The 21630-nt window shown below is 46.2% G+C and overlaps 2 protein-coding genes across 4 annotated transcripts in view; both read left to right on the top strand.

Annotated features, from left to right (window-relative positions):
* Window positions 1-13472, top strand: part of METAP1D (methionyl aminopeptidase type 1D, mitochondrial) — a 45228-nt gene extending 31756 nt beyond the window's left edge. For both annotated transcript variants that reach the window (XM_027678559.1, XM_027678561.1), the window contains exons 6-10: window positions 2894-3057; window positions 11410-11507; window positions 12114-12161; window positions 13054-13132; window positions 13266-13472. In XM_027678559.1, coding sequence (XP_027534360.1) covers window positions 2894-3057; window positions 11410-11507; window positions 12114-12161; window positions 13054-13132; window positions 13266-13344 — 468 coding nt within the window. In that variant the 3' untranslated portion in view covers window positions 13345-13472. The remainder of the gene's footprint in view (window positions 1-2893; window positions 3058-11409; window positions 11508-12113; window positions 12162-13053; window positions 13133-13265) is intronic.
* A 907-nt stretch (window positions 13473-14379) lies between these two features.
* Window positions 14380-20279, top strand: DLX1 (distal-less homeobox 1). Of its 2 annotated transcripts, XM_027678563.1 has the most exons (4): window positions 14380-17563; window positions 18068-18267; window positions 18626-18779; window positions 19076-20279. In XM_027678563.1, exons 1-4 carry the CDS (start codon window positions 17251-17253, stop codon window positions 19144-19146), a joined length of 738 nt encoding a protein of 245 aa, XP_027534364.1. In that variant the 5' UTR covers window positions 14380-17250; the 3' UTR covers window positions 19147-20279. The 2 variants fall into 2 exon arrangements, with proteins under 2 accessions (XP_027534364.1, XP_027534363.1); XM_027678562.1 differs by having other exon boundaries at window positions 18626-20279.
* The last annotated feature ends 1351 nt before the right edge of the window (window positions 20280-21630 follow it).

Here is a 21630-nt window from a genome sequence, read left to right as displayed (position 1 = left end):
AATCCTACCATTATTTTGCAATAATATGTCACATACAAAGGAGTAACATCTCTTAAAAACAAGCTTTTTAAATCATTAAAGAAGCCCTTGGTAATTTGATACTATTTTCACACTGGCAGAGTGAAGAAATCTCCAGCAGACCTACCTCTGAGCATGAGATTCAAGCTTTCTAAAATATTTTTTCTATTAAAATTAGGGTCAATGACCTTTTTCCCATGCTATACTCACATGTGATCCAGAACTGGGTTTGGTTTGGTCTGCTTTTTTGGTCTTTCTAAATTCTTCCCCATCTCCATACTTTCTAACTGTAGAATTCTGACTATCAGGTTTGCACAGTGCAGTCTGTCATTTTTGAAGTTTATTCTTGGCCTTCATTTTTACTTTGGTGAACTGGTGTCTCTTTGCTTATTTTATTAGACTAAATCATTTTGCAACAGCTAAGGTTTTAACATCATATTTCTTTGTATCTCATTAAGGTTCGTTTTATTTTTTTGTTTATCTGTCAGGATAAGAATGATGCCTTAGATTAAAATAAAAGTGTAGATTCATATCACAGATACTTTCTATGATAAAATAAATGAAACATTTTTATATTGTCATAGTGTGCATATCTTGTCCACTTTTCTTTATAAATATCTGACTAAATGTTACTGGTCTTTTTGAAGACATATATTTATTTGCTTTCAGTTTACTCTCATAAAGTAAAATAAATCTTGATGTTTCTGTGACTGTGAAGATCGCTGCAAGGGTGGGAATTGCTGATTATCTTTGTAAGATTTTTTTATCAATTAAAATGGAACTATGCTGTGATTGATAATTGCTTAGTCCAAAATAGCTGAGGAAAAAAATACTACTTTTCAGCATTACCAGCTGATCTCTTAAATTATTTTTAATGAGCAAAACTGGGATGTTTCACAGGTGGGCAGAATAAAAATCGAAGTAAATATTGCACAACAAATTGTTTATGATTGTGTGCAGGTTCTATAAAATACTTAATATTCAGGTTCTTAAGTGTAAATACCTGACACTGTACAAATTAACTGAAGAAAAAAATCCATTCTAGCACAATTAAGATAATAGCATTTCATAGATGAAATACAAATTTTATTGGCTTGAATCATGTAGACTTTAAAATGTATTTTAGGATAGAAACAGTAGGGTCAACCATCACTGGATCCTCAGCATAGTGCAGTTTTCAGCCTGTTGTTATCAGGTTAATGTTTCTTACAACTTGTTAGTGTGTTACAGTTGCTATGGTTGTAGTTTATTAACATCAAAAATACGTAATTGCAGTCAATGGGCTACAGTAAATATTGTTATTGTTGTTATTGTTATTATTGTTGTTATTATTGTTGTTATTTTTAAGCTCTCCTATGTTTTAAGTCTGAGTTTGCTTTTCCAGGATGATGATGTTTAATGCTGGGGGTTTGTGCGTTGTACTTGCTAGAGCTAAAAACAAACTAGTTCAGTTTAAGTATGAACTAGGTATATTAAAACCTGCCCAATGGGCATTAAAAAAAAAATAAAAAAGATTCAGTGGTAGTCTGGACTGGCAAAGGAAGGTGTAGAGCAGGGGATTGCAGCTGCTCTTTGCTGGGGCAGTGGCAACACAGTTGGTCCCTTGCTGGCACTCACCTTTCTTTAAAACACCCCTCGCTCCTAATGGCCTGCATTTTCTTCACATCTCAGCCTGAAGACAAACCTGGCCTTGGGATAAACTGTCTGTAGCCTTTTTTTTTTTTTTTTTTTTTAGTTGGGAATCAACCAAAAAGAATGTGAGTCTGTCTTTCACAAATAGCTTGCCAGTGGCAAAAGTTCAGTCATTCGAACTTGGTGAGTAATTAGTTGTAGAAGCATAGTTACCCACTGTTTGAGGGAGAAAAATGTTTTAGAAGATCAAAACTGTGCACCATTATAATTTGTCTTTCTGTAGGGAAATTTGGCTTGGTCTTAAAATTATGGGCCTGCCTGCCATGGTGCAAAGCTGCAAACCCCATTTTAATGGCATGTTGCACAGCTCTGTAGTGCATAGCCAGGGCTTCTTGTGCCCGACAGAGAATTTTGGAAGAGCTAAGGTCTAAAACCTACAAAATGTCAAAAAGAAAAGCAAAAACAATACATAATTAATTCAAAAGGGTGTTACATTTTCAGCACATGAAATTTTGCAGTGCCAGAGCAGTACATTTATTCTCTCAGAATTCATCTCTGGAAATCAGAAGTAAAATCTAGCATTAACGCCACATTGTAGCTTAAAAATGAGATTAAAGAAAACCTGCAACAGCTGGCTGTGGATTTGGCCCATGCTCTTTCCTTGGGGTTCACTCCGAATGTTGGTAGCAGGGTATAGCTCGCACCTCAAAACTCCAGTGGGGAATGCTGACTGTGGACGTACGGGTCTCCCTGCCAGCTGCCAACTGGTCTCCCAGTGCCCACGGCAAGCACTAGGATAAATGCCCTGCCCCTCTGGGGTGCAGGCAGATCCCTAGCCACAGGGACAGGCAGCCAGGATGGGTGGGCACCTGACAGCCCCAAGGCCCCCTTCAACCCATGCACAGCCCCAACCCATCTTCTCGTGAACAGCCCCGTTAGCCTCGTGTCCTGTAGCTGAGCAGTGTCACTGCCTGGTGCACTGCTGGGCAGTGATGCACAGCTTCTGCTTTTCCTGAATTTTTAATTGGCAATGTTGGCAACCCTTATGCACCTTGCAGTCTTTCAGGCTTTTTTTTTCCTCTGCAATGTTCTGCTTTTCCAGTCTCATTCTTGCAAATACAGTTTACCTGTCTATCTGTTGCGATATACAGCTTGTTCCTAGAAAGAATGGATTTAATTAAGGAGACGATCTGTTTCTGAATGCAAAATGAGAAAATGTCTTTACATTTCTGCATATGTTTAGGTGTATTACAATGGCTACCATGGTGACACTTCTGAAACCTTTTTGGTGGGCAATGTGGATAAATCTGGTGAAAAGTTAGTGGAGGTTGCCAGGAAATGTAGAGATGAAGCAATTGCAGCTTGCAGACCAGGGGCTCCCTTCTCTGTAATTGGAAACACAATCAGGTAAGCCTTATATTGACAAGTAAAAGGAGGGCTGGCAAGTGGGACAAAGGTTATTGGTGGTTTGGTATAAAGCTGATGACATGTTTTATGATTCAAAACCATCATTTCAGTCTGATATCAGTATGTGAACTGCCAAGCTATAATGTTGTTCCTTGGGTAAGAGGTATTTTTTTTAAAGTGAATTACACTAGGGTCAGCAAAGATAGCTGTAGAAAGAGACAAAGATATTCATAAGGTAGATTTAAATTAACACATCTAATTTGCAATGGGCTTTAGTTTATTTTTTATTTGTGTGTGACACTACACCTCATCTGTTTAAGAATGTAAGAAGGTTAGAAACCATTGTTTTCGTTGTATAGCAATAATGAATGTTACAAAGGAATTAGTCAACGTAAATAAGTCTCTTTGTTTAAAAACTGCAAAAATATTTAACTCGAGAGCTTCTGATCTTACAAAGAACAGTGCTTGCTAACGTCACAGGGGAAAAAGAGCTGACATTCAGAGATTTTTCCCTATTTTGCATCTCTTCTAGCCTTCACATAAATGCAGTCATGACTCTTCTGCTGCTGATGGTTCTGAATAAAAATGCATCTTAGTTTTTTGAAGGTACCTATGGATCATTTTAAAATGTTTGCAAAAAAAAAAAGAAAAAAGACGTATATCGTATACATTTCATTAAGCGATACTTCTTTGGACTGCTAATGGTCCCAACATGTATTGAATTCATTTTGATTACTTAAAAGCTGCAAGGCTTAGTCACCTTGAAAGGATGCTGCTTTTTTTTTTCTTTGTAAATCTTCAAATACTTTAAGAGAAAAAGAGAACGGCAAAATATCAGTTAGATGTATTTATAGCTTTAAAAATATTGTAACGGAGTCTGAATCAAACTTTAGTAAAACCTCTTTGGGTTATATCTGAGAAGCTTTTATTGAAGACTTTGTATAAAATTGTGTTTTTGACAGTTTTAAATTATAGGCTAACTAGCCTGGAGAAAAAGGATAGTGTCTTTCTGTTCTTTCATAGGAAATGTTGAATCAGACCCCTACTGGGAAAAGAAATTTAATGCATATCTCACTATCTTACTGTCCATGAATATAATAGAAGTGAATTCAAAATGTAGTTTTATTTTTGCAAATGGGATGAGTCGATAGATGCACCTCATATTTTTGAACACCTAGGGTTCAACAAATTTACTGGTGGTGCTCTTGCATTTTAACAAAATTTATTCTTGAGTAGAAGGGGGCACAGAACACTGGATTCTTATTCAAGCATTCTATCGAGCTCTGCATTCATGGCTGTGTCTAAAGGGCATGTCAGCCTTTGATTCTCTCTGAGAGGTAATTATCCTTTTCCTGTCACGGAACAACAAATGATAGCTAACTACAGAGGCACATTTGCAGTAGTCACATTCATCAACTGCAGAAAAAAAATTCAATTTAATTGTGCAACACAGCTGCACATAGGCTTTTTGAGCATTTCTGTTGTTCTCCCTGTCTTGCTATTCCTCCCTCCAGATCTATTTTTTAAACTTTTTTTCTGGTTATTTTTTTCCCCCTTTTTGTCTCTTCTTCCATTTTTACTCTCTGTACTTTCTTGTTAAAGTAATTTTCCTTTGTGGCTCTCATTCTTTTTTCCCCATTGAAGGCTATGAATGTAGAAAATTATCACAATTACTCATATAATTGAGCCTCTTTGTAGCAAGTGCAACTCCAGTAGCCTTTCTCCATCATGAAAATGGTTTCATTATAGGGTTTTTCATATTCTCTGACACCATCTACACAGAGGAACAGGCGTGCAGATGAGATGTACTAGGAACAGGGTAGATCAGTAAGGTCACAGTAGGAATAATTAGCTCTGCTATGGAAAGAGCATCTAGGCCTTTTACTGCTACATAAATGTACTGTCCATGGCTTTTAGTCACAAAAAAACTTACTAACAAATGGAGCTCCCGCCTACTACTTTGAAAAAAAGATTTGTATCAACACTACAATTTTCCATCATTAAGACTAATAACACAGAGCCTAGTATACATCAAGGGGAATAAAAAGAAAAATCTCACATTCAAGTGGCGGCTGGGTGCTGACCTTTGTTCCCTTTTTTTGTGTTCAACTTAACTCTTTACAAAAAAGAGCCACACGCCACACCAACATGCAGGTGAACTCCAGCTAGTGCTAGTAAAGCATGGCATTCAGTTGGAAAATCTGATAAATCTCCATGCAGGATAATGCATTTCATTACAGATTCACTACATTAATTTTAGCTGTATTAAAAAAAGAAGGGAAGAAGAAATAAAAAGAACAGAGTTGAATGTGACATTGGATTTTTGCTCTGTTGGTGCGGAGGTCAGTTTGCTTGCAAAGTGTAAATATATAGTCAGCGCCCCCTCTGAAAAGCAGATTAATCGAAGCTCGTAACTATTCAAAACTATATATGAAATAGCAGGTCATTAACTTTATTTCTCAAGATTTTTCCATGTTGACAATTTAAATGTGCTGATTTACTTAGAACTACTTTAACACTGCCTCTACTGAAAGATCACCTTGACTTGGTGAAACTGTGTGTTTCAGATTATTTGTCATTCAGCATTTGCTTGCAGACAGACATATAATATATAATACATACGTTTATACATCAAAATCTGAAGTTTCAGAAGAGTTAGATATAATACCTGAGAACAAACACCTACAAACTGAAAACATTTAGGTCCATCAGAATGGAAATGTGTCTAAGTTTCTTTCATCAGTATTTCTATAAAGGTGCTCAAGTGATATGCAGAATCCATCTTACACACAAATAATCAGTATTCAAACACAGTCTTTGTTATGGAAGCTCAATAGCTGACACTGAATATTTCCTTGATAGCAGTTCCTTCTCCCATCGGCTACAAGTTGCAATAAAAGATTGCATGGAAGTTACTTTGCTTAAAATTTGGGTCTTTGCTAACTCCCATTGAAAGGGGTGTCAAAACTGTTGGTCAGCTCCAGTGGAAATGGAATTGGGCCCTATGGTCCATTTTCTTCTACCATTTCTGACATTTCTGTTTCAGATATAAATAAATCTAATTTGAAATCTCTTTTTAGACAGTGAGTTTAGGTCCATGAAAGTGTTATGAGTGTAGAGAGCTAAAAAACTTAAACATGATTTTGTTAAATAAACCAATTTCCAACTCCTACAAAAAAATAGTAGTGATGAAAGTATTAATAAATGGTTTAAAATGTTTAACTCCTAAGTATATGTTTTGATATTAATTTAGAACAATATAAAGCAGATTTTAAAAAAATCTGTTTCTATCAGATTATGCACATTTAAACAATAAGTGGCTCAGGCAAAATAAGTCATTTTAATGTCATCTGTGATAGATTTTCCTTGACAGCTACTGTAAATTACAATTACACTGCTTCTCTCTCCACTTGAAAGTAAGCATTGCAATAAATTATCTTTTATTTCAATCCATCATGTCTGCTTTCAGAAACAGAGAACCTCAAATAAAAGTTCAGCACTATTGTAAGAAAAATACAGTAATTTGTGTTCCAGTTTGAAACTAAAATGTACCTTTCTTTCAAAAAACAATTGTTGGCTTTCAAAAATATTACTAATTATACCTCAACATTTATTGTCATTATAGGGAATCCCTGAACCTGTGCATTCCCTCAGTCTAGGATTACTATTTAAGAAGAAAACACTTGAATATTTTTCCTGTAGAATTTCATAATTTCTCAAATTAGACACTATGGTACTATTCAAAATAGATATTTTTATCACTAGTAAATATAGTTTAGGCTGATGCTGCTTTCAGTACATTTTTTTTAAAAAGCAAATATGCCATTCAGTGGCCATTCTGCTAACAATATATCTAAGAAAAACGTGATTACTTGTAATTAAAAAAAAAAAATCAGATCCCTACGTAAGAACACAATTATCATAGGGCTGTTATGTGTTTCTCAAGTGTGTTCACTGACAAGAATTGTAAGACAGATTGGTTTAGCAACTTCAGCCATTCATGTCATGCTGCTCTGCAGGACTGGTTTTCATAAAGTTTCATCCCTGAGGAGAGAAGCTGGCTCTGTGGGAGAAGCATTCCTGGCTGAGAATCAGTTCACTGGGATGCTCATCCTGGGTAGCAAAGCAGTCTGTGCCATCTTGTCTGATCAGTCAAATTCTTTCTTCCATTGTGCCATCAGAGAGCCCAGAGAAGCAGTTGCTATCAGTGCTGAAAATAGGATTTGTGTCACTTTTTTTTCTTCAGTGAGTGCTAAGAATACTAGACTAGACCTACCTTGAGGAAAAAGTGACAAAATTTGGTAAAAAGAAAAGAAAATGCTCCTTTAGATGCTTCTGGAGGCTATCTGCACAGGGCAGCCACCTAAGGAAATTCTTTCAGCCTGCTTTTCAGCTTCTTAACAGCAGGGATTTATCACCCAAGAGCTCCTTTCAGGGGAAGCTTGAGTACTGGGGAGAGCTTTGTAGAGTTGGTCTTGCCTGTTTGTGCTTTGTGGCAGTTTCCGTTAGGCTGCTAACAGGATAGCAATGCCTGTCTCCACACTTATCCCTCCTTTCAGAGAATTAGCTGTTGTCTGGCAACATGGGAAGAGGATGCTCAGACAGCAACTGATACCTGTCTCTCCTGTCTCTGCTCTCAGAAGCACGATACCACCACAGGAGAGGCTCTGGCAATGTGTTTAGGTGGATAGTCTGGCCCTTAGTGATGTTCCTTTACCAGCTTGGTCACTGCTGATCCATCCCAGTGCCAGACGCTTTGCCTGGCTTTGCCACAAGCAAAAGAAGAGCAGCACTGCAGGCACTCTTCACTCCGCAGCCACTGGGCTGGAACACATGGCAACAAAACATAACATCAAGTACTGGGCTCACCAAATGATTAAGCTTTTAATCCTGCCCAGTTCACCTCTGCCCAAGCATGCAACATGGCTCAAAGAATAATGTCTGTGATGATAAATGTTGTCAATAGGTATTTTTAACAATGATTATTCTGAAGAAACTTCTTTTTTTCTGTTCATGCTGTCTGTGTGGTGTGGCTCTGCTGCCCCAACCTTTGCTCTGGAAATGCATACCCCATGGACGAGGGGAAGTGGCGGACTGGCACATCTTTTCCCACAGCAGATGCCAGGCAGCCCAGCTCAGCTATGCCAACTTCTGCCTCCTGCCTTTGTTGCTTTCCTGTTTGCAACCAGGGCTCCTCCAGCTGCCTAAGCATAGACTGCTGTCTACAAGAAGCATCTGATGAAGTTGGGGCTGCAATCTTATAAGGTTGTCTTTCAGGAAAACTGGAATACAACCTTAAACGGCCACCCCTGATAGATCCTGAACTGGACAGGGCTCAACCAAAATATTGAAATGTTGTCAGCAGCAAATGGCAAATGTGTGCAAAAATGCTCCACTCCATGTCATCCTGATATTTTAATCAGATTCCACAGCCTGGGAATCCTGGAGACCGGAGAGGCTAACCAAGACCAACAGTTCAGTGCTGTTTCAAAGTTACAGCCAACGTATACATTTACAGGGTTAGCTTTGCAAGTTGTAGTTTGGATTAGCAGCTTTGGCTTTTTACTGTAATTCCACAAGCAGGTAAGAGCTCACTGGGATTTTTTAAATACTCCAAAGTAAAGCTAGTAGCTATGGAGAGAAATTCCCCATAGGTCCTTTTGAAAGACATGCACATACTAAAACCAGATTGAAAGCGGCTGAGTTTCATACCTGCAGCTTGTTTCCTCCACAAGTTTTCTGTGTGACACTTCAGGTTTATTGACCACGTTACATTTTATGTAAAGAATACCAAGGCTCTGTGTGTAGACATTTTTAAGAGGGAAGGAGGAGGGGCATGGATGTCTCTCAGTGCAGATGTCAAAGCCCTATGAGTTCCAGGATCCCCTGTTTTGATCACAGACAGTAACCACTGAAGTACTGATGCCAACAGAATTGTTTTCAAGCTGTTTGGCAAGAAAGTGGCAGAATTCACCACTGAAATGCATGAGAACCACTTCTTTCACTGCATGAGGACAGGACACTGTCTTCACACTGCCTTCTGTGTGCCCGGTGCTCATGTGCCTGCTGCCCAGCATGCAGCTGCTGCTGCTGCTGCTACCCTCCTTGACAGCAGCTGAATGCTGGGGCAAGAGCTTCTCCTGCCCAGTGGAGAGTATGTAGCCGTGGTACTCAGAAAAATAACTGCACAGAAGAAAGAAAAGCTTTCTGTCTTCCTACAGAAGATGGATTTTGCTGGGAGAAAAAATCCTCTAATAATACAAAACATCTCAAAAAATGACTGCGTTCTTTCAGGGATGCTATATAAGGACATCGGCAAAGCTGAATAGTTAGTGGAATTGTTTCTGTTTATGAAACAAGACTTGCAGGAGAAGGTGAAATAAAACTTTATCACACATTGCATGGATGTCTTTTCCCCATCTCGCTTTAGAGAATCACTTCACCCGTATGGGAATCATCATTTTGCATTGCTCTTGGTCACTGGAGATCTTCCATTCGTTTTGTGTATGTTTCTGAGGAATCTGGCTTTCTAACTCGTTGCCATTCCCTGTACTTCTTGCTTGACCTTCGGCATTGTCATAGCCAGCAGGCCAAGTCTCTGACCCAGATGTGGGGGATGTGATAGAAAGGCAGGGAAGAAAGTACTTTCCATCTCTAGTAGGACTTTTTGCTGCATAATCCTTCATGATTTTTTTCCAACATAAATGATGTATAAGGTAAAAGCCTGAACTTTGAAAACAAACAAAGGAAGCCCGAATTTCTAGCTTTATTGGTAACCCTCTTTGCCTAGTACTTTGGACTTTGGGGGCTGCTAAACCTGAAATTTCCATTCTTCTCCAAAGTTAATGAAGAAATGTGATGAGTCTTTGTATCAGAGCAATGGGTAGGTAAAAGCTAATATACAAACCCTGTAAAACATGCTCTAAGGTCTGAACACTGCAGCATTATTAACCATTGACCCAGCTCTACTCTCTCGTTGCCATTTCGCTGTAGTGGAGCAGCATGTTCCTCAATTGCAATGGCATTAAATTCTGGGACTATGACCCATGGGCACTGGAACCAGCACTGCAGGGTCTGTGAAACCTGGTGTGCAAAGGGATTACTTTGTACAGCAAGCTGAGGCCACTTTGCACCTGAATAAGAGCTACCCGGTGGGGTTTAACATGCTTTAATTTCTGTAAGAGCTTACACCTTTATTTCAGTTTCTTAACTTTTTCATTTTTCCACCTGTAGTGAAACTCTCAGAGAGCATTTGTTAGGGTGTAAATATAGGCAAACCTGAAGTTCTTCATGCCTACCTTGATTCAAAATAAAAAAATGAAGCTTTTCATCTAAGTGAAATCTCTTCAGGCTAAGTGCCTTCCTGTCTTGCTCCTGTTTGATTTTAGAAACAGTGTGGGGATGATATGCAAGGCCAGGGGTAGCTTCCTTGTCACTTCCAATCCATCTTCAGGTCTTCCCAAATCTCTGCGTTTTTCTGTTTTGTATGTGGGCAGCCCTCCTGGCTAAGCTGCCTCAAATCATTCCTTCCACCACTGCTTGAGTAGAGGCAGAGCCTGAGAGTGAAGCCTGTAGACATGGGGTGGGCCCAGCAGCCAGAGGATACCCCATATACCTCCAGTTTCTAGGAAATGAGATAGGAATTTGTTTTCTCAACTTGGGTAGGGATCAGTGACCAGCCATGGCCCTGCAGGCAGCTCACAGAGATGCTCCTCCCTGAGGCAGGCTATGATGAACAGGGCAGATCTCCCAGGCAGAACTGAAATACTGTAAGATAAATTCATTAGAAACACATTGTTATTTAGTGTGAACATATTTGCTGGACTTTCAATACATTTTCATACTGAATGTTTGTAGTATTGTAAAATGAAGCAGTAGGGCTCTTAATTCTCTCTGTTGGCAGCAAGAGCCTCCTCTCCAGGAAACCCAGTGCAAGCACTGGATCTGCACTTCAGGAGGACTCGGTAGAGGCTGAGGTTTGGTGGTGTGCTGGGCCCTTGGCTGCCCAACTTGGCAACTTTACCTGTGCTGTTCCATGTTAAAATTAGTTCCCAGTGTGCTTGTGGAAAATGTTACCCTCCATAAGACAGGGAGACGGCACGCTGCCATCTTGCTTAGACAGCAGGGCTGGGACAGGAGCTACCAGCCTCTGCTACCAGCCTCTACTACCCAGGAGTGTTAATTGTGAAACCTAACAATGGCTCACCGGTGCTCGCTCCAGTGGTTGCTGTCTTTTGTAGCGGGTGTGAAGTGGTGACCCAGTGTCGGTGGCAATGCGGTGGCGAGGACTGGGACCGTCTAGCGGAGGTGGTCGGGGCACGCACCCTCACAGTGTCATTCTTGCCCCCGCAGCTCTGTGGCGCGGCGAGGTGGCTTCCAGGTCTGCCCCTTTTTCGTCGGCCACGGCATCGGGTCGTACTTCCACGGGCACCCCGAGGTGTGGCACCACGGTAAGCGGCCCCCGCAGCCAGACCCACCTCCCCCCGCGCCGCTCCACCGCCGGCGGTGAGGGGGCTCCGGGAGGGGGAGAGGGAGGGCGGTAAAGCGAGCAGAGCCCCCACACACCCACGCACTCTGCCGGCTCAGGAGGGCGGGGGATTGCCGGGGGCGAGCTTTCCTCGCTGGGAAGCTGGAGGGCATCCCATACTTCTGAGAGTATTTTTGAGGACAAATCGCTCGTTAACGGAGTTGTCGGGGCAGCAGAGCCCCGCGGAGCGCCTTCCCCGCCCCGCTGCGGGCGGCAGCCGCCGTGTCCCGCGGTCCCGAAGCACGCCCGCTCCCGAAGCACGCCCGCGAAGTTTGTCACGGGGCAAAGAAAAATGTCTGCTGAGATATTAAAGCCCCCGGCCTGGACGGAGCCGCCGTCGGGGAGGTCCCGCTGCGGCAGGGGGATGGCATCGCTTTTGGCGGGTGCTCCGGCCTCATAGCAGGGCCCGGCGTGCACAGTACCTGCGAACCAAAAGGAGGTTTAAACAAAGTGCTGGTTGCGTTTCCTATTAGAAGAAAAAAAAAAAAAGAACCAAGATCCATAAACACGTTTTTATTTTCTTTTGTAGCCAATGACAGCGATTTGTTAATGGAAGAGGGGATGGCGTTCACAATAGGTTAGTAACTCTCTGCTATGGTTTTCTGTTAAAAAGCACACACGGAGCAGCCCAGATCCGTTAAATTTCTTTATTAGGATATAGAAATAGCTGTGCAGGCAGGAGGATGTTGGCGACACTGACCCCTTAGGAAGCAGACTAAAATATAATTTTTTTTAAATTATAACTAAGGGACCATGTGGGTGAAACAGCTTTCAAATTGCAAGATTTAAAAAATGAAATGTTTTTTACAAATCTTACTAATACTTGACACATATTTTTGGCAAGGCAGAGACTCTGCCAGCACACTTGGGTTGAGGAGGGTGAGAAGGATTTCATCATGTCCCCGAAGCCGAGCAGCCTGGTGGCACTTAGTCATTCGCTGTCTGCCAGAGCTGCTGTTGGGTTTGGGGACTGCGGCGGCGGTAACCAGCCAGAGCCTCGCCCCGCAGACTGATGGTGCTCACTTCCAGTCGTGGAAAGCTGCTGGGGGAAAAACCCTCTTTCTCACTGTGTGGCTAAATGGTACGGCAATTAGAGGGAAATAAGAAAATTGTTGTTTTGCTGATTTAATGAACATTTTAAGCCTGTTTAAAAAATTCAAATATTTAAAACTATCTGCTGTTTATAAATGTGGTTGGTGCTTTGGTTATTATCCACGGGGTCTTAATTAAAGCTTGATTAAAATTCCCTGCTTTTACAAAAGGGAATGGGCAACTTCCTACCTTGATATTTCATCTTCCTTTTTAGTTCACATTTCAGTGTGGCAAGAGAGTGCCGGCCTAGGGGGGGACAGGACCTGTGTGGACGGGGAGCTATCTGCTGGGACATCCCCCCCCCTTTTCTTGCTTGTTTCACAATCCACACGGGAGTGTAACTAACTTTAGAATACATTTTGTTTTTCTTGCTGCAGAGCCAATAATAATGGAAGGATCCCCCGAATTTAAGATTCTGAAGGATAAATGGACGGCAATTTCTGTAGACAATAAAAGGTGCCTGATTTTATTTTTTGTTATTTCTTAAGCCATGGAACTCATCACTGACAGACAAAAAAACCCAAACGGATGAGTTTTCATGCATGGTGGATGTGTTTGCCCCGTAATAACTGCTAAATGTGCATTTCAGATCAGCACAATTTGAACATACCATTGTGATTACCTCAGAAGGAGCAGAAATTCTCACTAGACTGGTGGAAGAAACCTAAAGACGGAGCAAGAAGTGGAGGGTCTTGCTGTACTTCTGGGATTTCCAGTTTCACTCAGGACAGAGAAGAGGTTTCTGTAATTTCTCTGGGGCATGGGTGCTGTGTGAGTCACTGCAGGGGACAGAAAAAGCAGCTTCAGGGGTCGGCTCTGGACATAGTCCCTTCTGTGTGTTACCTGGTGAGTATTTAATAAAAGTCTCTTGGCTTGTTTGTGACCCTTGCAGCAGTCATACACAGTCTGCAAGTGCAAAAGTTTGGGTTATTTGGAGCGAAGGACAGAGAGCGGGTCCTCTCTCTTCCAAATCCTATGTGGGACAAACAGGTATCAGATGACACAGTCTTTGTGCAGCTGAGAGGACAGAGAAACATAGTATTTTCCCTTTATAGCTGAGCTGTGGAGGCAATTTGTCTTCACTGCGATTAGCACAGTGCTGTTTCCCAGGCTGTAACTTCTACTAGGATGGAAAAAAGTTTCATGAGGGTGTCAGGCAGAGGCAGCAGCCTCTTCCCTGTATCCTTCCCAGCAGCAATCTCCCCCTTCTTGCCTCTTTTTACACAGCACAAAAAAATGATTAAAAATGAGATGCGAAGCACACCTCTCTGGGGATCAATAATTGCCCTGCTTGAAGAATTAGCTGGTTTGGGGTAATCACTGCTCTGCGGTGCCTACGTTAGTTAAGGGAAAGGCACTCTGCAGTTTAAGCATTTTATGGAAACAGAGGAGATGCGGGTCTCTCTCGACCTCGTGCTCTCTGTGGTCCTGTGCTGGGCCTGCGGGGGTGCAGGGTTTGATTTGCAATTTAGGCAGTTGTTGACCACCCTGTCAGGCCAGATGGGTCTGGCATTGGAACTTGGAGGCTATGAGAGCAGTACCTGGTCCTATGAAATGCGGGATAGTGTTGGAGATAAATGACTTCCAGAAGTTCCCCGAGCCCAAGGCAGCAGCAGTGCGGTTTGGTACAAATAATTTGCTCCCCATTGCAGGGGGATGCGGTCCTGTGCTGAGGGCTGGCCGGTTACACATTCAGGCAATCAGTACAGCTCAGCACCAGCTCCCTCAGACTTCCCGGGCAGAAGTAAGCCTCTTCCTTACAGCTTTACACGGCTGTTTGCTTTCACTCAAGTACAGCGAGCTCTCAGCTCTAATAGTTTCCAACAACATCTTTTCAAAAAGCGGTGCCCCCCCTCCCTGAACATGGCTAACGCCGCAGGGCAGCCGCTCAGCGTTGTCCTCCCCAAGAGGAGCATGAAAGGCCATAAAACCTGCAAAACAAGCGATGCAGCCAAGTTTACAAATACACAGAGATTAAACAACACAAGCAACCCTCGGCACTGCCCGGAGGGGGATGTATTTTGTTCCCTTACATTCCGTAGCATTGTCCCGTCCGCGGGGCACTGGGGGCAGCTTGTGTCCCGCACATCCCGGAGGCACTCCGGAGGCACCTCCCGTGGATTTTGGCCAAGCCCGGAGCACCTGGATGGCACCACAGGTGCCAAGCTTCTCACCATCGTCTGCCCCTCTGCCTCCTGTCCTGCGCTTACCGCGGCGTGGGGTGAGACGGGAACGGGGCAGCCGGGAGGGGGAACCTCCTTCAGCCCCGCATAAGGGGACTGCTGGCAACTCCTGGTAATCGCTGTTCACCCCAGAGTCCCTCAGGTAACTCGGGGGGGACTTCAGGATTTACCGTCGGCTGCAGAGCGGTGGCGGCCAGGCGGAGGCATTGATGGCGCACGTTTGTAATCCTAATTATGAACAAGACTAAGGAGATGTGTCGGCTGTGTGGGGACAGCCAGCGCCTCGCACAGACCCGTCACGCAGGAAGTCTTGCCGGGCCAGCACGGTGAGAGCCCCGATGTGGCAATCGCGGATCAGGGCGTCCCGCGGCCCCTCCGCGCCCGCTGAAGCCGCGCTGCCCGGGGCCGGCGATGCGCGGAGGGGCAGCGGCCCCGCTCCGGAGCATGGATGTGAGCAGAGCCCCACCGACCGGTCCGCGAGGTTTTGGCGGGGCCAGCGGGGTTGTGGTTCGCCTCGGGACTGCCTGCGCCCGCCCGGCCGGAGGAGGTGACGGCAGACCCTGCGGGCACGGAGCAGCCTCCCTTCCCTGGAGCCGTCGGGCTGAGGCCGGCAAAGGTACCGGAGCTGCCCGGGCGCCCCGTCCCCTCCGCAGGCAAACGCCCAAACCCGCCTCGGGGCGTCACTTACATGACTGGGGGGCAGAGCCGGCTGCCAGGGGACACCGTGTGTGTGGGGACACACCGCCACTGCCCGTTTCGCGTCAAGCCTCGGAGAGTTTGTGAGAATGAACTTTGCATATCGCGAGCAAAGCAAAAAAATAAAACATTAAATAGAAAAATGGAGGGAAAGAGGAAGTAAGAGAGGCATTAGGAGATGAACCATTAAAACCGACAGAGCCACCAATGAAAGGGGGGGGGGAAGTCAGGAACAGAGGGGCTCGGTTGTGCCAGTTTTGCACAGTCAGGAGCCGACTGCTTCACGGAGCGTCGCTGCCCGGAGGAGTCTGAACACCGTGCGGGCGCTGCCGGGGGTGCCCCAGCCCCGCTGCCGGCGCTAATACCTCTAACGACATCAACGCCGCGATTTGTTTTGAATGTTCACTTTTATTGGTGTTCTCCCTTTGCCAAAATGTGCTTGATTACATAGATGTGGTGCCGTGATAACTGCGCACCCTAGACAGCCTAGGTGTAACCGGGAAAGTTCAGCCCAGGCCAGATCAAATCCCAGGCTGTTTAATGCTGGAAGGCTGCATGTTGCTATTAGTGTTAAATATATGGCTAATTATGCGTATGAAAATTAAACATCAGTGTTATGCTAATGGGGCCGCCTTCAGCTGTGGATCAGAGCACTTGAGACTAGCATTTAATCAAATGAATCAGTAACTAATACATCTGCACGTGTGAACTTTCACAAGATCATTTTCCTGTTACAGTCACACCGCAGAATTATGAAAGAAATAATTATCAACACTTTCTAATTATCTAGCAAAGTAATTTGGGATTCATCGTGGGCTTTCTGGGGAGGATCTCCCAAGTCCCACCTCATTTACCTCTCACGCGTGCGGAAGTTTTCATTTTAAGCTCAAACGCGCCGTTGGCCCCTTTTAGGGCGATTTTGTTTGGTTAGATTGGGTTTTGTCCCTTTAAAACAATAACGACAGGAGCCGGACGGCGCGATCCGGAGGCGCGGGCGGCGCTGGGACCCGCGGGCTGGGGCCGAGAAGCTCCTGAGCGCCCGCGGAGCGTGTCCGGCCGGGCGGGCGGGGGCCGCTCGCTTTGTCCGCGGGTCCCGCCGGAGAGGGGCCAGGAGTGGCGGAACCCCCGCAGCCCGGCGGCGCCGGCGGAGCGCGTCCGCTGCCCCTCCGCGCCGCCTGAGCGGCGAGGGGCGGGGAAGGGCGGAGGGGGTTGCGCTGCCTTCCGCCGAGCTCCGGATCTGCGCCCTCGGCAGCGGGCGGCCGGGAGCGGGCGGCCGGCGATGGAGCGGGTCCCTGGCGGCTCGCTGCCCGGGTCCGGGCGGGCGCGGGTCTCGGTGCCGTCGGGCGGCCGCGCTCGGGGACGCGCCGCCAGACCCGCGCTCCGCGCTCACCGCGGTCCGGCCGAGCCCCGAGCGCCGGGGACCAATCCAAAGCGATTATGCAAGACGACGGACCAATCAGCTCCGCCGTTCATGAATATTCATAGACTTGGCTGAGTCAAAGCTTTTAGGCGAGTTTGTGTAGATCTACAGCATCATGCTTAGACTTTTCAAAGAGACAAACTCCATTTTCTTATGAATGGAAAGTGAAAAACCCTGTTCCGCTTAAATTGGGTTCTTTCCTGTCCTGAGAAACACAACAGACCCCAAAAAGGCAAGCTGAAGAGAGAACACACACACAGACCAAGCGACAAGAAATGACCATGACCACCATGCCAGAGAGTCTAAATAGCCCCGTCTCAGGGAAGGCTGTCTTTATGGAGTTTGGGCCGCCCAGCCAGCAAATGTCTCCTTCTCCCATGTCCCACGGACACTATTCCATGCACTGTTTACACTCCGCGGGCCACTCTCAGCCTGACAGCTCGTACAGCACAGCTTCGTCCTTCTCCCGACCGCTGGGCTACCCCTATGTGAACTCGGTCAGCAGCCACTCGACCAACCCCTACATCAGTTCAGTGCAGTCCTACCCCAACAGCTCCAGCCTGACTCAGACCCGGTTAGAGGAGACAGGTAGGTGCACTCGGCTTTGGGGAGAGGGGAAGGGGGGAGGGAAAGCAAGGAGGGAGGAAGGGTGCTTGTATTAAAAAAAAAAAATCTATGGGGGAAAAAATAAATTAAATTACAAAATATTAGTCAAGAGAAGCTGAGGATCACAGGGGACCAATACACAGAGTACACAATGCCTGGCTGGAAAAGAAACCAACCCAGATGTGCACGTATTAGTCTTCGTAATTATTTATTGCGTAGTGCTATAAACAATGTATGCAATTAAGGGTAATTAAACCTAAACTGCAGCCTGTAAAAATAGCAAACTTTCTCTGGGAAGAAGCCTGGGCTGCCATAATCGCCCGGAGCCTTTGTTAGCGTTACTCGAGCTTCACTTTTCTTCCTTCTCATTATTGTTATTGTTGATGTTGTTGCTGTTATTGTTGCTGCTGCTGCTATTACTGTTACTGCTATTATTGCTATTGCTGCTATTATTATTATTTATTCTGCATCGTTTGTTGTTCATAGGGGCCGAATCGGAGAAAAGCACTGTGGTAGAAGGAGGGGAAGTTCGCTTTAATGGGAAAGGGAAAAAAATCCGCAAACCCAGGACTATTTACTCCAGTTTGCAGCTACAGGCTTTGAACAGGAGGTTCCAGCAGACTCAGTACCTGGCTCTCCCTGAAAGAGCAGAGCTCGCAGCATCTCTGGGACTCACCCAGACCCAGGTACAGCGCCGACTAAGCCGGGCCTTCTCCCGTGTCCCCTCCCTGTCCCCACAGCCGGCGTGGGAGACCCCACGCGTAATGCAGACGGGTCACAGCCGCGGGCAACGGGGCCCGGCGCGACGCCTGTCCCGCCGCGGAGGCGCACCCGGTGCGCGGAGGCCCCCGCGGGGCCCGCTGGGGTTGGCGGGGGTGTCTTATTGGGTGGTTTGCCATCACAAAATAACACAGCAGCCACGGGGGGAATAAGGGAGAGAAGCTGGGGGGCCGCTGGTTGCGGGGATCCGTCGGATCCCGGAGGGATGGGGGAATGCTGGACCGTACCGAGGGATGCTGAGCACTGCCCCGTTCCCGTTCGCAGGTGAAGATTTGGTTTCAGAACAAGCGTTCCAAATTCAAGAAGCTGATGAAGCAAGGAGGGGCCACCCTGGAGAGCAGCGCCTTGACCAACGGCAGGGCTCTCTCGGGCAGCTCGCCACCCGTGCCCCCAGTGTGGAATACCACCTCCGCCTCCGGTAAGGCCTCGTCGGGGACCCCGGGCACCTATATCCCCAGCTACACGTCGTGGTATCCTTCGGCCCACCAAGAAGCTATGCAGCAGCCGCAACTGATGTGATTATAAATACGTTTTCCCCTAATGCAAGCACCATCCGTCCCAAAAAGAAATAAAATTATCACGGAAAAAAAATAATTAAGTAAAATAAAAGGAAAGGGGAAAAAATCTAAAAGAGGGGGGAAGAGAGAGAGAGAGGAAAAAAATACAAAAGAAACCCAAGCAAACAAACAAACAGGAGGTCTCTTGCCCATCCAGCCATTAGGACGCTGCACGGTAGCTCGGTGCAGGAGAGCACAGATGTGATGCGGGCCGGTTCCCACCGCTGACAGCTGACGGAGCGGCCCCGAGCACCGCACAACAGCCTGGGAGCAGAGCGAGCGCCGGCCGCGGCTTTGTGGGACAATCAGAAAAAGATGTTTTGGGGGGGGGGAAAGCCCTCTCCTCTGTCCTGTCTGTCTGTCTGTGTCTGTTGAAATGTAGGTCATTTATTTACTACCCCGATCTGACGGTCTCTTCAATTGCAAGGGGGAAGGAAGCTGTACAATTTACCAGAGCTTCTTTCCCTCGACATTTTCTGTACCTTTCACTATCCATCTGTATATTTTTTGTTGTTGTTAAAAGGGGAAGACAGGGGTTTTATTTATTGATTTAATTACCACTATGAGAGTGCTAGAAACAAACTCAGCTTGCTGAGTGCACTGCTCGGACGCACAATTTAAACGAAACCACAGACGGTCCGTCGTCCCGTTCCCCCCGCCCCTCCTCGAATAAATCACCACGAGGGAAGGATGCGATTCTAACTTTGACAATAACTTTTATACTTCGCTGGTGTGGAGAGGTTTGGCCCGAATGATTTGCATTTCTCGCGTATTTAACAAAGGAAATAAATGCACATTGTTTGGTACTCTGAAGTGGAATCGCAGCAGCTGCCGAGCGCTTTGCTGAGGTGAAGCAAGGCGCGGAGGACGGAACGAGAGCCCCGAGGGCGGCGGCGACGGGGGGGACCCACCGGGAGGGTGGGCAAGCGCATCCGCACAGTCCCGGCGCGGCCTCCCCGCGCAAAGCCGACCCAAAGTCGAAATGCGCAAACCGACGTGCAGGAGCTACTCGCTGTACATATTTTATTCTTAATTATTATTATTATTATTATTATTATTGTTCTGTAAACATGTTGCACAAATTTAGCCTTTTTTAATTATTATTTCTGTTCTGTTTCGTGTGGCTGTAAAACATGATGCTTTGTGTACTGAGATCTTGACATTTTACTTGTGAAAGTCGGAAGATGTGATAAACTGAGCTCGGCTGTGTTTAGTGTTCTATATGTCAAAGTTTAGTTTTATATTGAGAATGTTAACTTATTGCTTTGTATCTGGGGGAGGAAATGGAAAAAACCACACAAATCTTTGTATATAAGTTATAAAGTTTCTTTGAGACAGTAAAATTATGGTTTGGAAAAAGAGACAGTCGTGCTCCCTGTCTCGTAGAGCAGCCGGGAGCGGGGCCTGGGCCAGGCTCCGCACTCCGCGGCGGGACGGCGGTGGCCGTAACCGGGAGGCGATACAGAGTAAGGGGGTCGACGCGCCCCGGACAGGGCAGCGTGTCCCCTTGCGCCCCACCGGACCGAGTCAGGCGGCGGCGGCCGCCGCGATGGGCTGCGGGACCCTCAGCCGGGGGGTCACTCCAGGCCGAGGGGAATCCGGGAACAGTTCCTGGGACGGGAGAGGGATGCGGACAGACCGGGACAGCCCCGGCCCCCGTCCCGACAGCCGAGCCAGCTGCCTATCCCGTCGGCGGCGAGGCCGTGCCACTGTCGCCGCGCTCGCCCCGCGCCGGGCTCAGCCCGGGCCGCTGCTGGGGTCAGCAAAGCGCTGCAGAGCGGAGGGAACCGGGAGCGGCCGGGCTTGGCCGGATGGCCGTGCGCGTCTCTACGCGCAGGTTCCTTGGCGGATCGGCAGTGCAGCCCCGCGGGCGATGCTCACCCACCCCGAGAGACGCACCCACTCCGCACTGCGCGGGGCCGGAGCGCAGCCGACGCGCGGTAGCGCAGCACCCGCCCTGGCGGCACACGCGGCGCCGTGGCCCGCGGGATGTCATTTCCGACCTGGAAAACGCTCCCCATCTTTGCATTTCCCGCGGTGCCACGGCCCGAGCCCGGATCCGATCGGCCCGAAGCCCCGAGCGGAATCGGAAGGCTCCGCGTCCCCGCAGCGCCGCAGGATCCGCGCAGTTCCCGCGGCGGCTCAGCCGGAGACCACAAATGCCTTTAACCGGACAGGAATGGGGTGGTCAAGCAGCTCGGAGCGTTTTAAAGATATATTAGCTTCTCCTAATTCAATAACGTCTTGCTAACAGTTTAAATAGAGAAATTATTAGTTTTCTCTCAGCGAGGCGGTCTTGAGTTAGAGGCTATTATGATTGTACATTTGAAAATGTTAATCTCAATACAGGCCTAATTAATTCTGCCTTGTTGCTGACAAGTAGTTCATCAAATATCTGATTCGAAGATTTTCATAATGAGGATATTAATTAAACTATGAATAATCCAAAGGTGCTTATATTGAAACAATACCTCATTACAATGATTAAGTCCTGATTTCGAATATTATACCTTTACCAATTGTCACCCGGCAAACACAACCTTATGGATGAGTCTGTAAATGGCAAAATGTAATTTTGGGATATATTTTTTCCTTGTTGGGGAAAAAAAAAAGTGCCCCTCATTTTCAAACACTTCTGAAATAGGTTACACACAGCTTAATGATGATCAAAATGACTCTTTTCTGCAAAAAAAGACCCCAAAGTGCGCGTAC

This window comes from Neopelma chrysocephalum, unplaced genomic scaffold (genome assembly GCF_003984885.1).
Source record: "Neopelma chrysocephalum unplaced genomic scaffold, ASM398488v2 Primary Assembly neopelma1_44, whole genome shotgun sequence".
In the NCBI taxonomy this organism is placed as follows: domain Eukaryota; kingdom Metazoa; phylum Chordata; class Aves; order Passeriformes; family Pipridae; genus Neopelma; species Neopelma chrysocephalum.
The sequence above is the reverse complement of the archived record's forward strand: the minus strand, read 5'-3'. Positions and strand labels throughout refer to the sequence as shown.